This window comes from Nerophis lumbriciformis, linkage group LG04 (assembly GCF_033978685.3).
Source record: "Nerophis lumbriciformis linkage group LG04, RoL_Nlum_v2.1, whole genome shotgun sequence".
Taxonomy (NCBI): domain Eukaryota; kingdom Metazoa; phylum Chordata; class Actinopteri; order Syngnathiformes; family Syngnathidae; genus Nerophis; species Nerophis lumbriciformis.
In genome coordinates, this window is record NC_084551.2 from 11,152,471 (window position 1) to 11,167,770 (window position 15,300).

The following is a 15,300-nucleotide window of genomic DNA, read 5'->3' on the forward strand; positions in this document are numbered from 1 at the left end:
TTGTGTTGATGGCAGAAGTAGTCAGCAGTCACGACCATATGTCAGCCATTTAATTACAGAGAGAAATGTGTGTGTTTTTTTTATGGACCAAACAAAAAAAGTTTTGGTTGCAAATCATGTATTTGGTTCCAAATCTTTTTCTTGGTTGCAAATAGAATTTGGGAGCAATTTTTTTTCTGTTGTAACAAATCTTTTCTTTGGTTGCAAACAGTTTTTTGGTTTCTGAATTACTTTATGGGTTACAAATCGTTTTTTTGATCTACATTTTTATTTGTTTGCAAATCTTTATTTGAGTTATAAATCGGTTTTAGTTAAAAATACATGTTGGTTGCAAATGTTGCAAATTCGTCGATCATAATATTTTATTAGAGCGTATCAAAACACGTATTGGTATGTCAGACTTAGCCTTGTCATGGTTTAACTCTTATCTTACTGACAGGATGCAGTGCGTCTCCCATAACAATGTGACCTCGGACTATGTTAAGGTAACGTGCGGAGTTCCTCAGGGTCCGGTTCTTGGCCCTGCACTCTTTATTATTAACATGCTGCCGCTAGGCGTCATCATACGCAAATACGGTGTTAGCTTTCACTGTTATGCTGATGACACCCAACTCTACATGCCCCTAAAGCTGACCAACACGCCGGATTGTAGTCAGCTGGAGGCGTGTCTGAATGAAATTAAACAATGGATGTCCGCTAACTTCTTGCAACGCAACGCCAAGAAAACAGAAATGCTGATTATCGGTCCTGCTAAACACCGACATTTATTTAATGATACCACCTTTACATTTGACAACCAAACAATTACACAAGGCGACTCTGTAAAAAATCTGGGTATTATCTTCGACCCAACTCTCTCGTTTGAGTCACACATTAAGAGTGTTACTAAAACGGCCTTCTTTCATCTCCGTAATATCGCTAAAATTCGTTCTATTTTATCCACTAGCGACGCTGAGATCATTATTCATGCGTTCGTTACGTCTCGTCTCGATTACTGTAACATATTATTTTCGGGTCTCCCTATGTCTAGCATTAAAAGATTACAGTTGGTACAAAATGCGGCTGCTAGACTTTTGACAAGAGCAAGAAAGTTTGATCATATTACGCCTATACTGGCTCACCTGCACTGGCTTCCTGTGCACTTAAGATGTGACTTTAAGGTTTTACTACTTACGTATAAAATACTACACGGTCTAGCTCCAGCCTATCTTGCCGATTGTATTGTACCAATATGTCCCGGCAAGAAATCTGCGTTCAAAGAACTCCGGATTATTAGTGATTCCCAGAGCCCAAAAAAAGTCTGCGGGCTATAGAGCGTTTTCTATTCTGGAATGCCCTCCCGGTAACGATGCTACCTCAGTAGAAGCATTTAAGTCCCATCTTAAAACTCATTTGTATACTCTAGCCTTTAAATAGCCCCCCTTTTTTAGACCAGTTGATCCGCCGTTTTTTTTCCTTTCTCCTCTGCTCCCCCCTCTCCCTTGTGGAGGGGGGGACACACAGGTCCCGTGGCCATGGATGAAGTGCTGGCTGTCCAGAGTCGGGACCCGGGGTGGACCGCTCGCCTGTGTATCGGTTGGGAACATCTCTGTGCTGCTGACCCGTCTTCGCTCGGGATGGTTTCCTGCTGGCCCCACTATGGACTGGACTGTTACTATTATGTTGGATCCACTATGGACTGGACTCTCACAATATTATGTCAGACCCACTCGACATCCATTGCATTCGGTCTCCCCTAGAGGGGGGGGGTTACCCACATATGCGGTCCTCTCCAAGGTTTCTCATAGTCATTCACATCGACGTCCCACTGGGGTGAGTTTTTCCTTGCCCTTATGTGGGCTCTGTACCGAGGATGTCGTTGTGGCTTGTGCAGCCCTTTGAGACACTTGTGATTTATGGCTATATAAATAAACATTGATTGATTGATTGATTGAAATGTTATAGTAGTATATAGTACTACAGTGTATGGCTTGGAGCTCTGCCCGTGTCCGCCATTTTTATTCAGTTGTAGTCTAAAGTTGTACTCAATAAGTTAGTCCTCTATCTTCTTATAGTGAGACTGGCTGCTAAAATCCTCCGCTATAGCAGCGTGTAATTCCAATTTATATCCGTCAGTAGACTCGATATGGAAGCGCTAACAACTACAATATGGCTAATGAGGTCGAAGAGGGCTTGGCCTGGAGGACCTCAGCACGTAAATAAGACCGCCCACAAAACGGCGCATTCTGAAGAGACGGTCAGAAAGCGGCCTGAAGATGATCTGTAAAACCTAATCTATGCAGAATTTGGACCAAAGCACCACCATTACATGTTATGTAGACCACAATGAAAGGTTTTAAATGTAGACAAAAACATTATATGACCCTTTTAAATTTCAAATCCATTTTTTTGTTGGCAAATCTTTTTTTTTTTTTTTTAGGTTGAACAAAAATAGCTACATTTCTATCCATATTAAATTCACAACTCTTTCCACAATTGCAAATGATTTGGAAACAATACAACAAACTGAGACGAGGCCGAAATGGTAACTGGACATAAACTACGACACAAAATCAACCGTTTACATGGCTGCAGGAACTATTTAACATTATACTGTCAATGTTTATGTGTTAACTTGATTTGTAACACGTTTGACATTATGGTCATTTGTTTAGGTAACTGATGTTTACGTCGGCCTAATACAGACATGCAGCTCTCCGCATGCAAACAATCTTTCCATTACTAACATTGCACATGGATGAGTGTAAATACACCAACAACATATTCGGGACTTAAGAGCAATGCTAAAAATCTCACAAGGTACATCCATAGCCAAAAAGGGAGTTATATAAATAGTATTGAGAAAATAAAACAGTACTATTGTCTTAAAATAAATAGATACAATATTCTAATCAAAAAAGATTCAGCAGCCCGGTGTAGGTGGGTGTTGTTTTAAAAAACAAACTAATAAAAAAAGAATACCACAGATTATTAACTAACTCATATTTGTTATCAATTCCAAACATGATTGCCTGAAATGACATTTACAGCTTTCCTGGCTTACCTTTTCCTCAGTCTCTTTCTTGTCCTGTTTGCTGTCTGATGACGACGACTGGATTCTGGGGGGGCTCGAGCACGCATAGGCCATGACAGACACTCTACTAGCAGTAAGAAAGATGTCGAAAGGGATAAAGTTGAGGTTTTTGGTAATAGTGGACTTGTATGAGGGTCTCGCTATGCAGTGGTGACTGGTCCCACTCTGGTGCTCGATCTGGATGATACGGATGCGAGCGCTATCACTACCGAATCCACTGTCTTGTCCGGTCGCACTGTGACGAGACGAAGAGTCGATGCCTGACAAAGAGCCTCGACTGCCATACTTCTGCTCACGTTGATGCATCTGCATAAAAGTACAAGAAAAAGGACATGAATGACTTGTTGGGGTTTTTAAGTTATGACAATGTCTATGTAAAACCTAAAAGAAAAGACAGCAAACATTAACTAAGATACAATGAGAGCAGTGTGGGAAAGTAATATTAGTTAAAAAAACAGTTTTTTATTAATATGCATGACTCGTAGAATTGTATAAATGAAAGCAGCTGAAACACTATAATGCCGTTGCCTCATTTTTTTAAATTTTTTTTTTGTGTCCTGTCCAGCTTCTCAGGCAAATCATATAGTTGATGTAGATGCCCATGTCGGCTGTTCAGATTTACTTTACAAAAGAGAAGTGTAGGATACTTCTCTTGTTGCCTTATTTGTATTTGACTTTATTAAATGTGTTTATATTATCATTTAGTGCCGCCGGGCCGGAGCAGGAGGGGATAGAAAGAGAAAAAAAAAAGAAGACAGAGGGGGAAATTGTGGGGACAAGAGGGGGATTAGACAGAGAGACAAAAACAACAACAGCAAACAACAACAACAACAACAATAGAGCAACATCAGCAAATATGACATGTACAAATATGATGGTAAAAGTAATAGCAAATAAGCAGTTAGCGAAAAATAAAAAATAATACAGAAATGACAATGAGCATTATTACACTACAAATGGATCAATACAAATACCAATAGAAATAGCGCTATTGATAATGAACAATACCAATAATTTACCTTTATTATCAACAATACAGTTGTTTAAATGCAACAATACATATACGTAATGATAACTTGAGATACGAAAGAATGCAGAAAAATGGAGGGGGAGAAAGAGAAGCAACCTACATTAACCTTGTAGATTGTTATAGTCACAATAGGTTAAGCTTTGTCAGTGTGCCATGTGTTACACCCAGTTTACCCTAGGGCAACAACGTTAATATATGTTTGATGAAACGTGATTATGTGCATGAGTGTAAGTATGCATATGTACTTGTATATGTACAGAATGTGTATATGTGTTTGTACAATGAATGTATATGTACAGAATGTGTCGTTGCCTCATTAAGATTAAGCAGCAATAGACAAGATCAACATCAGAAAAAAGTGTGTACCGTATTTTCCGGACGACTCACCGCTACTTTTTTCCCCATGCTTTGAACATTGCGGCTTATAAAACGGTGCGGCTACTTTATGGATTTTTCCTTACTAACGGCCATAATGTTATGTATTCAACAAATAGTTTTCATTAACACTGACAGAGACACTGAAAATGTGTGTTATTGTTTGTGCTATGGCACCATCTTTTGGACGAGTTTGTTCACTGCAGGTGCTGTGGGTTGAAATGTACTTCCTGTTTCGTGCCTTGAACCGAAAGTGTAACCGTCCATAGCGTTCTGCACAAAATAATTATTCATTCATCACTCCAAGCAACGTTTGCAAGTTTTACAATATAACTAAAATAATTCAGAGTTACTATACCGTCCCAAGTGTGATGTCTAAAGGTGTTGTCTTGCATATTTGTACGTGCTATCGTAATGTAATTATGCTAACATTGTAAGCATTAGCAAATATGCTAACATCTTTACAAGTGTCTGTATTTGCATAATTAACTTACAATGGCATTCTTTTATATTGTTTCAGTTTTGTAAATTCATCAAAGTGTCAACGTGGAATTATTGAGTCTTTTTAGCTGATTGGAGAGCTAGCTTCTGCAGATCCATGACAATAACTTCTGTCTTGTTTTGTCAGTCGTTTTACTGCCGTGTGACAGGCACCGTTTCGAAACAATTAAGGTATAAACAATTACAAAATATTTTGTACCAGTATATACAGTATCTGAGGCTTATAGTCCGGTGTGGCTAATATATGTAACATATTTATGTCTTCTACAATATGGTGGTTTCTGTATAAATACCAGTGTACTCTAAAGCCCAGAAAAATACTGTATGTATTTTGAGTGAAGTTTTTAGTTGATTCCAACAGGTGCAGATATCTAACAAAATTAAAGGAACATTAAGTCACATGGACAATTTGAAAGCAAGTTCATATGCTCATGAATAAAAGAAAATTGAGGCTTAACGTCTACTGGCATTACAGAAAAGGAAAACTCTGAGAATCACATAAAAATGTATGAGTGCATTTTCCTCTTTGCAAAGAGTTCCTTTGTGCTGATCCTTTACAATAAGACATAAACCAAAGAGCTGACTTGATTGAAACCATGGACAGAATGACCAATGAAAGGGAGCATCGCATAGCCACAAAAACATTAAAGGCATGCTCTGGGACCTTTTTTGTGGTCTTAAACATAATTTTGTAATTTTGAAATATTGGAAATATCTTTAAAGAAAGGCTTCACTCTAGTAAAATCCAATTGTTTTGTGCAGTGGCTGCGGTATTATGAATAAAGCAGCCCAAAATTGTATACTTGGCTCCAGATGTCAGTTGAGTCCCAGCCATTGTGGCTATAAAAGGCTTTCAGCGACAGATGATACAGTGGGGGAAATAATTATTTCATCCCCTGCTGATTTTGTAATGTAGCCCTCTTACAAAGATATGGACAGTCCATATGTTTACGGTAGGTCTGTTTTAACACATAGAGGCAGAACAGAATATCAGTTAAAAATCTAGAAGAAACAAATCTTAGGAACTAATATATATTTGGTTGATTGAAATAGATTGATTATGTACCCATGAAGCAAACAAATTAGTCCTAAGAAAAAAAAATAACGATAAGAGTCAATCTCTCTCCGTTTGGAACTCCATTTTAGATCTCACCTGGTTGGGTAAAGATGATTCTTAGAAAAATGAGAAAGAGAAAGCTGGTAACGGTCCTAAGGGAACACGGACCACAGTCAAAAAATGAAAGTCAATGAACAGAATCTGAACGAGTCAGACAAGGTCTGAGCGCTTTGGTGTCAACTCTACTTGCCGTGTATAGAAGCAGAAAGATGCAAACTATGATTCCAAGAACACACAAAAGTGAAAAATATTCAGGATTGTAAGTTTTACAATATAACTAAAATAATTAATATTTACTAAACCATCCCAAGTGTGATGTCTGAAGGTGTTGTCTTGCATACCTACTCAGTGGCCTAGTGGTTAGAGTGTCCGCCCTGAGATCGGTAGGTTGTGTCGGCCGAGTCATACCAAAGACTATAAAAATGGGACCCATTACCTCCCTGCTTGGCACTCAGCATCAAGGGTTGGAATTGGGGGTTAAATCACCAAAAATGATTCCCAGGCACGGCACCGCTGCTGCCCACTCCTCCCCTCACCTCCCAGGGGGTGAACAAGGGGATGGGTCTAATGCAGAGGACAAATTTCACCACACCTAGTGTGTGTGTGACAATCATTGGTACTTTAACTTTAATATTTGTACGTGCTGTCGTAATGTAATCAAGCTAGCATTGTAAGCATTGGCAAATATGCTAACATGTTTACAAGTGTCTATGTTCGTATAATTAACTTACAAAAGGCATTCTTTTGTATTGTTTCAGTTTTGTAAATTCACCAAAGCGTCACCGTGGAGTTATTGAGTCTGTTTAGCTGATTGGAGAGCTAGCTTACGCAGGTAGTGGGTCCATGACAATAACTTCTGTTTTGTTTTGTCAGTCGTTTTACTCCCGTGTTACAGGCACCATTTGGAAACAATTAAGGTATGTAAATAAACATTTACAACATCTGAGGCTCAGAAAAAAATGAAAGTCAATGAACAGAATCTGAATGAGTCAGACAAGGTCTGAGCAACATTACTTGCCATGTATAGAAGCAGAAAGATGCCAACTATGATCCCAAGAACACACAAAAATGCAAAATCTTAAGGATTTGTAGAGTTGGTGTAAAGAGGAGTGGAACAAAATCCTGTGTGAGATGTGTGTAATTCCTGGGGACCAACTCCATGAACCCTCTGACCACTGAGCTTAGTTAATCATCTGTATTTAAGGCTATTTTAGTAAGATTTTATTTGACTTCATGATCTCAAAAAATCTTTATTGTCATTGTTTTCATACTTGCAAGACATACAGATAAATTGAGATGCACTGTCTATTTATGGTAAAAAGAACCATATCATCATAATTCTGGACTGTTCATGTCTTTGTAAAGAAGCAAAAGTTAGAAAACCAGCAGAAGATCAAATAATTAATAACCGCGGCCATGTTTCTAAAATACGCTAACGGGCATACGGACACTACAGCCTAATTACTTCATTTTTACAAATTGCGTTAGGTTGCAGAATGAATGACTATAAGACACACACAAAGATAGCTTCCAATGTCTCCAAGGTGTGGCCCATTATGTCCTACCCATCTGATCAAACCTGCACATGGTTGCCATTACAACATTTACTCTCAGCTGCCCCCTCACACTCTCGACATCACTCCCTCCCACCCGGTCCATGGGAATTTTAAATGTATATTATTGCTGTGTCAGAGATAGGATTTCAAGACCTCCGGGCAAACAGTAAACCCACTGGCAGCACATTAGACAGAATACTTGACTTATTAGATATTTCCTAAACTAAACAGTGTCATCAAAGGCTAAGAACAAGAGCCATATAAAACGCTGCGGCACGCCTGCCTGTCTGTTCTGTTCTCTTCGGCCCGGCTTTCACAGGACAGGCCTTGCCAGATCTTTCTCTTTTCCCTCGCTTAATGTGGACAGGATGTGTGCACTTCTTTTTCTGTCACAAAGTAAGATTTTCCAAGGAAGGAGCGGGAAATGAGTCTAAGCTGATCTCCGTGAGTGTTGTGTTAAACAGGTGAAACTTTTGGGGAGGTGGCTGTGTTTGAAAAGTGTATCAGTGCAGTCAAAATGTCCACTCAATAAGCGGCCCTTGTTGGAAGGGACAAATAAGCTGCACGGCAGCTGGGAACGAGTGAGAGCCAGGAGAAACTGCAAGAACTCTTTATGCTCCCCTGTCTCTCTTCATGAGCTTAGGCTATACACATGCATTTACAATTATGGCAAATACCCAACCTTCTCTTTAACCACCACCACAAAGAGAGTGCCCCCCTAAGCAAATTCTTGGTCTATATTTAGATGTGCTTAGTGGAATATGGGATAATGGGGAACACTATTGGGGGCGTAACAATGAGAAAACACAGTTGTAATCAATGCATGCAATCAGTACATCCACCAAAACAGGGTTTGATCGAAAAAATGTCAAGTGCACACTGAAGATTTCTGTACTGAGTAATGACCCTCTATGATTAGTCCTAGAAAAGGGGAGCAGGTATTAACAACATATGGTTCTGAAGTCCGTCAACTTTAACGTTACACCAATTTCTTCACTGACAGGAGGCAATAGATTCTGGATAGAAACATGCAGTGCAGCTACATGCCTGCTTCCAGCTGAAATCCCCTTTTCCAACCATTACTTTCTATTACATTATATAATAGCTTCACTGAAACACAGTTTCCACATCCCGGTGTAATCTTTCACTGGACTTGGAGTTGATCATGATTGTGAATGTGTGATGACACACGCACACACATACAACGCAACCCCCCCCTACCCCCCAACATTCATTGGCCAATCATGATGTCATGCTTCTCAGCGTCTCTAGGCATAACGCTCTGGAAAACCGAGGATAATCCACAAAGTGTGAAACCATGAGTCTCCCAGGTGCCAATCATATCAGTGCGCATCTGTGTGACCCCAATTTCTGTCAATGTAACTCAGAATTGCACGGCTAGAACAAGGCTAATAAGCGGAAGCAAATGTCACATCATCCAAATGCCACCCGTTTACAGTGTTATATGACAACATACCTTCTGCATCGGAATAACACATATGCACTAGAGTGTTTCCAGATGAATCAAAAGTAGGTTGTGATTCAGGTTGAGCACTCACGGAATACGACAATCTGGAGGTTTTCCGATGTAAGAAAGTCCATATGGTCTCAGAAGACTATGGTAAATTTAGCGAGTGACATAGGTCACTGTTATTTCACATGAATCCACTTCGAAGCCATACAGGTTTCTCAGGATACACTGCCTTAGAAAGGACTCCAAAAATGTGTCTTCTTAGATCTTCACTGAGTTCCTTGGACTTGGGACATTGTCCTGACTTTTGATCAATCCAATGTCAAATAAATATTTGTATTGGGGTGCACAATACAGTCGTGGTCAAAAGTTTACATACACTTGTAAAGAACATAATGTCATGGCTGACTTGAGTATCCAATACTTTCTACAACTCTTATTTTTTGTGATAGAGTGATTGGAGCACATACTTGTTAGTCACAAAAAACATTCATGAAGTTTGGTTCTTTTATGAATTTAGTATGGGTCTACTGAAAATGTGACCAAATCTGCTGGGTCAAAAGTATACATACAGCAATGTTAATATTTGGTTACATGTCCCTTGGCAAGTTTCACTGCAATAAGGCGCTTTTGGTAGACATCCACAAGCTTCTGGCAAGCTTCTGGTTGACTTTTATGTCAGGACTTTGAGAAGGCCATTCTAAAACCTTAATTCTACAACTTTTGACGTGTGTTTGGGGTCATTGTCCTGTTGGAACACCCAACTGCGCCCAAGACCCAACCTCCGGGCTGATGATTTTAGGTTGTCCTGAAGAATTTGGAGGTAATCCTTCTTTTTCATTGTCCCATTTACTCTCTGTAAAGCAACAGTTCCATTGGCAGCAAAACAGGCCCAGAGCATAATACTACCACCACCATGCTTGACGGTAGGCATGGTGTTCCTGGAATTAAAGGCCTCACCTTCTCTCCTCCAAACATATTGCTGTGTATTGTGGCCAAACAGTTACATTTTTGTTTCATCTGACCACAGATTTTTTCCCCAGAAGGTTTTATCTTTGTCCGTGTGATCAGCAGCAAACTTTAGACGAGCCTTAAGGTGTCGCTTCTGGAGCAAGGGCTTCCTTCTTGCATGGTAGCCTCTCAGTCCATGGCGATGTAAAACACGCTTGACTGTGGACACTGACACCTGTGTTCCAGCAGCTTCCAATTCATTGCAGACCTGCTTTTTGGTTGTTGTCGGTTGACTCTTGATCATCCTGACCAATTTTCTCTCAGCAGCAGGTGATAGCTTGCGTTTTCTTCCTGATCGTGGCAGTGACAAAACTGTGTCATGCAATGTATACTTACGAACAATTGTCTGTACAGTTGCTCTTGGGACCTTAAGCTGCTTTGAAATGGCTCCGAGTGACTTTCCTGACTTGTTCAAGTCAATGATTCGTTTTTTTTAGATCTGTGCTGAGTTCCTTTGACTTTCCCATTGTCGCATTTGTAACCGAGTCTAATGACTGCATCACATGAGCCCTATTTAAATGGGCTCAGAGAAGTCAACAGGTGTCGTCAATCATAATCACTCACATGAAGTTAAGAGGGCATGCCATGAAGCTCATTTTATTTGATTGTAACTTTTCTACATCACCAAAATTGATAATGTATGTTGTGTATATATACTTTTGACTCAGCAGATTTTGGTCACATTTTCAGTAGACCCATAATAAATTCAGAAAAGAACCAAACTTCATGAATGTTTTTTGTGACAAACAAGTATGTGCTCCAATTACTCTATCACAAAAAATGAGAGTTGTAGAAATTATTGGAAACTCAAGACAGCCATGACATTATGACCTTCACAAGTGTATGTATTGGACACATGATCATGTCAATTTGAGGATTTATGATGTCACATCGTCAAATCTCGCAACATTAAAAAAAAAAAAAAAAAAAAGCTCTGACAAATGATAAACGATTATCTGGTGAACAAAACAAACACTCCTTTTTTCCTACTTGCTGCACTGTAAGCCTGTTGTCAGCTTCCCCTGAGCTCATTGTAAACAAGCATTTCACTTCGTCCAGGTTTTAGAGGAAGACATTGTCTGAGCTCTTTGCACCAAATGTTCTGCAAACATTCTGAAAGGAGGCAAACAACAACAGGCTTTAACACATTCGACTTTTTCAGCCACTTGAAACGTTGCTACAATGGTGTTTCAAAACCTATGAAGACACCTGCTGCTAAAGAAAGTGCCCCAAAGTCAACTGAAAAGAAAGACCAGGGGTATCTACAAGGTACAGTTTGTCATATCCATCTTTGTTTAGGTTTCCTGTCTCCAGGTGTGCACACACTACAAATCAATCCTGTAATGTCTGTGTGATCATGTTTTGTTTTGGTTATGTTCGGTTTGGTTTTTGGACTCTTTTTAGTTCCTGCTTTTTCACTCCCTTGTCTTGTTTCCATGGTTACCCATTAGTTTCACCTGTTCCACGTTTGGACTCACACACCTGTCACCAATCATGTCACTGTTATTTAAAGCCTGTCTTTTTCTGTTGGTCGGCCTGGCGACATTAACTCTGTTTACCTCTGTCATTTTCATGCCCTGCTTATTGCATCGTTTATGCTTCTTGCCATGCCATGTAAGTTTTTGTTCTGCTCATGTCACAGTAAGTTTATTTGTTTCACGTCCATAGTTTTTGCCCAAGTGCTAGTTTTGTTTTCTTAGCCAAGTTTGTACTTCCGCCTTGTGTGCGCCTTTTGTTTCTTTTGTGAGTGTAAAAATAAAAGATGTATTTACCTTCAAGCCAAGTCCAGTCTAGTTGTTTTGCATCCTGGGAAAGCAATCCGCGCAGTAATTTGCGCCGCCATAGTCCACGTACTGACAAAACCAAGTGTAAAGAATAATAGATACAAATAATTTATCAGTATTGGTCTTGAGAAGCAGCAAGTTATCGGTAATGACTTGAAAAAAATATATCATACACTCCTAATTTGTACAGTATGCCGCCAAAGACACACCACCATCAGCTGCAGTCCATTATTATCATTAACAAAAAGTTAATATAGCTCGGCCAAAAAAAAAACATGGAATCTTCGACAGTTTATTATATTACATTATATACAATCTTAGTGACCGTAACATAGAGTGTATTCCATTGAGACTGTATGTATAATTCTAACCTTGTGGACAATAGACAATCCAACATAAATTCAGAAATGTGCACCTAATTCTTGACTACAAAATCATTGTACCGGTATTTACATTTATTCTAATGTTCAAATAAATTATTTTGTGCCTAAAAGTAATACAACATTTAAGCCTATAATGGATGGAGTACAGTACATTTCTGACTGGAATAGTAGAAACTTTATAGATCTGAAAGAAAAGGATAATGGTCACAAAAAATGGAAAAGCAAAATAATAAAAATATTTTCCAAATTGACAAACATTACAGTTTAAATATTGAGTTGTTTTTAACTATTTCGGTAAAAATGTGGTTCTTTTCATAGTTGCAAAGTTGAAAGCCACTGTAATATCACTTTAGCCATGGAGCTTTGAGCTCTCTTTTTATTACGTCTTATTGAAACAATGTTTGACAGTTTTCTTCATGTTCTCTGGCGACTCCCGTAGAATTCCCATTAAAAACATGGGAAGTCATATTACTAAATCTTTGTGACGGCACAATACAGTTGAGCTACTTGCTTGTAGGACGTCTGCATGTGAATGAACTACTTTATCTTGACGCCATCAGAGTTTATACATTTGACCCCCTGTTGTGCTACCCGCTATTGTTTACCAGAAGCATAAAGCCGATAGCAAGCCTCTGTTCTTTTGTGTGTCAGACAGGGAAAAAAATCAAATAGCAAGACCCCATCTTAATAAAAAATAACAACAATAATAGGTTTCTAAACGCCAAAAAGGCTGTAATTTATCCGCTCATTTTCAAGTGGAAAACAGTGGGGGGAAGACATTTATAATGTGAAGTCACCTCTTTCTGTATGCCTTGGCCGCAAGCAAGAAAGGCATCAAAGGGGCAGACTTTTTTCTTAATAGATCCAACTTTGTTTTAAGTAACAAAAGGCAACCTGTAATGCACTTTAACTGAACCACAACAAAGAAGCAATGAAAGGTCACAACCTTGGAGCTTGGAAATGGATGTTGAGTGCCTCGGAGTGACTGTCAACTGTACTTTAAACATGGCATACTCCAAAGCTGAGGGCGCCAAGAGGGGCCATTTTAACAAGCTCCCTGTGCTCAAAAATTCTAGTGGGTGGTTTTCCTCCTTTGGGTTTTTAATGACATGTCTTTAAGGAGTATGAGGGACACCACCACACACTGCACTTTTCCCAGGCCACAGAGCATCTCCTCCGTCTGAAATATTTGAAGAAATAGCCATGTCAGAAACTCACCAATTCTCCTCATGGCACACTAAACAACATACTAAAGGAAGAGAAACATCTTAATGACAGTACAATTTATGCATGTGGACATTCCTAAAGCACTGGGTCAGATGGAAAACTTTCCATCATGTGGAGGAGAAGCCAAGAAAGGAAAGAACCCTGTTTGATAAGACCGTTGTGCTGCTAAATATGGTACTTACATGCGTACGAAAAATTAAGTTGTAAGGGAAACGACAATCAATGATGTTTGTCTTTTTTTCAAGTACCTCAGGGTCTGGGAAAGTCCTGGCATAAAAACAAAGAATTAAAAAGGCTGGATGATGAAAAGAAACATTGGCAAAATAGAGATTTAATGTGGTCCAAATGGACAGGGACAGTAAGCTCCTCGACAAAAACCTGGTAATGGGACAAACAGCAGCCAACATCTTGCTTCTATAATTGTTTTGACTTCAAAACCTGGTTTTGCCCTGTGCCTTGGTGCAGTATTAGTTTACTAAGACATATGCTGCCGCATTACAACTCATATTTCTGTTGCTGAGGAAAACGGAGCTAAATCCAGAGTAATGACAGTAAGCGGCCTTAAGCAGGTTGACTGAGTGCGACTGGGGATCCACAGAGACGCCAGCCAAACCCACCATGCCCTACTCCTAATCTCGAGCAAGGCGTGATTTAATAGCACTGACACACACCATTCCTCGGAGCTCAATCGGAGATGTATTACTTCAGCAATCCCCGACCAATCCAAACCAAAGACCTGATTCAGATCAACAAATAAATTCTGACAGCCGGATGTGACAAATGAACCCTTATAAAGTCACAATAACTGCAGGATGAAGTAAAATTACATTAGACTGTGAAAAAAGGGATTAAGAATTCTACATTAAAACAGAGTGAAAGGTTGGTTGAAAGTTTGACCATTATGAGGTAACAAAAAAAAGACTAACTTAAAATCATATACAATATAAGTTATAGGCTGAATAAAGGTCCAGAGTCTTTAACAAGTTAAAGGTCAATGTTAAAGTCCCAACGATGGTCACACACACTAGGTGTGGTGAAATTATCCTCTGCATTTGACCCATCCCCATGTTCAGCCCCTGGGAGGTGAAGGGAGCAGTGAGCAGCAGCGGTGGCTGCGCTCGGGAATCATTTTGGTGATTTAACCCCCAATTCCAACCTTTGATGCTGTGTGCCAAGCAGGGAGGTAATGGGTCCCATTTTTATAGTCTTTGGTATGACTCGGCCGGGGTTTGAACTCACGACCTTCCAGTCTCAGGGCGGACACTCTAACCACAAGGCCAACGAGCAGGTTTAACAACAAAGTAATTCCACTGAACACACCAAACAAGATACAGTATAAGCAGCAATCAATAACTGGGAGACTACGTTGCTGGTGGGAGAACTTGGAAGAACAAACATCCCTGATAAATCAACCACATTTATGAATAAACAAGTCATTTTAAGCATTCATCCATTGCGTTTACAAATATCATGTAAACTCAGTCGATGGAATAAATTCATGTGTCATTGCCTGGGAAGAATATTGCTGAAAAATATTGCAAGCTGAAAATGTCTTTAAAGGGGAACATTATCACCAGACCTATGTAAGCGTCAATATATACCTTGATGTTGCAGAAAAAAAGACCCTATATTTTTTTAACCGATTTCCGAACTCTAAATGGGTGAATTTTGGCGAATTAAACGCCTTTCTAATATTCGCTCTCGGAGCGATGACGTCACAACGGGATGCAATCCGCCATTTTCTCAAACACCGAGTCAAATCAGCTATGTTA

The 15,300-nt window shown here is 39.5% G+C and overlaps 1 protein-coding gene across 5 annotated transcripts in view; it reads right to left on the minus strand.

The window, feature by feature from the left end:
* The window catches only part of LOC133595948 (intermembrane lipid transfer protein VPS13B-like), a 672,020-nt gene that overhangs the window by 298,022 nt on the left and 358,698 nt on the right, over positions 1-15,300 (minus strand). For 4 of the 5 annotated variants that reach the window (XM_061948790.2, XM_061948782.2, XM_061948793.2 and 1 more), the window contains exon 35: positions 3,044-3,379. In XM_061948790.2, coding sequence (XP_061804774.2) covers positions 3,044-3,379 — 336 coding nt within the window. Of the gene's footprint in view, positions 1-3,043; positions 3,380-12,679; positions 13,482-15,300 lie in introns of those variants that run through there. The other variant, XM_061948795.2, reaches the window with a different exon arrangement.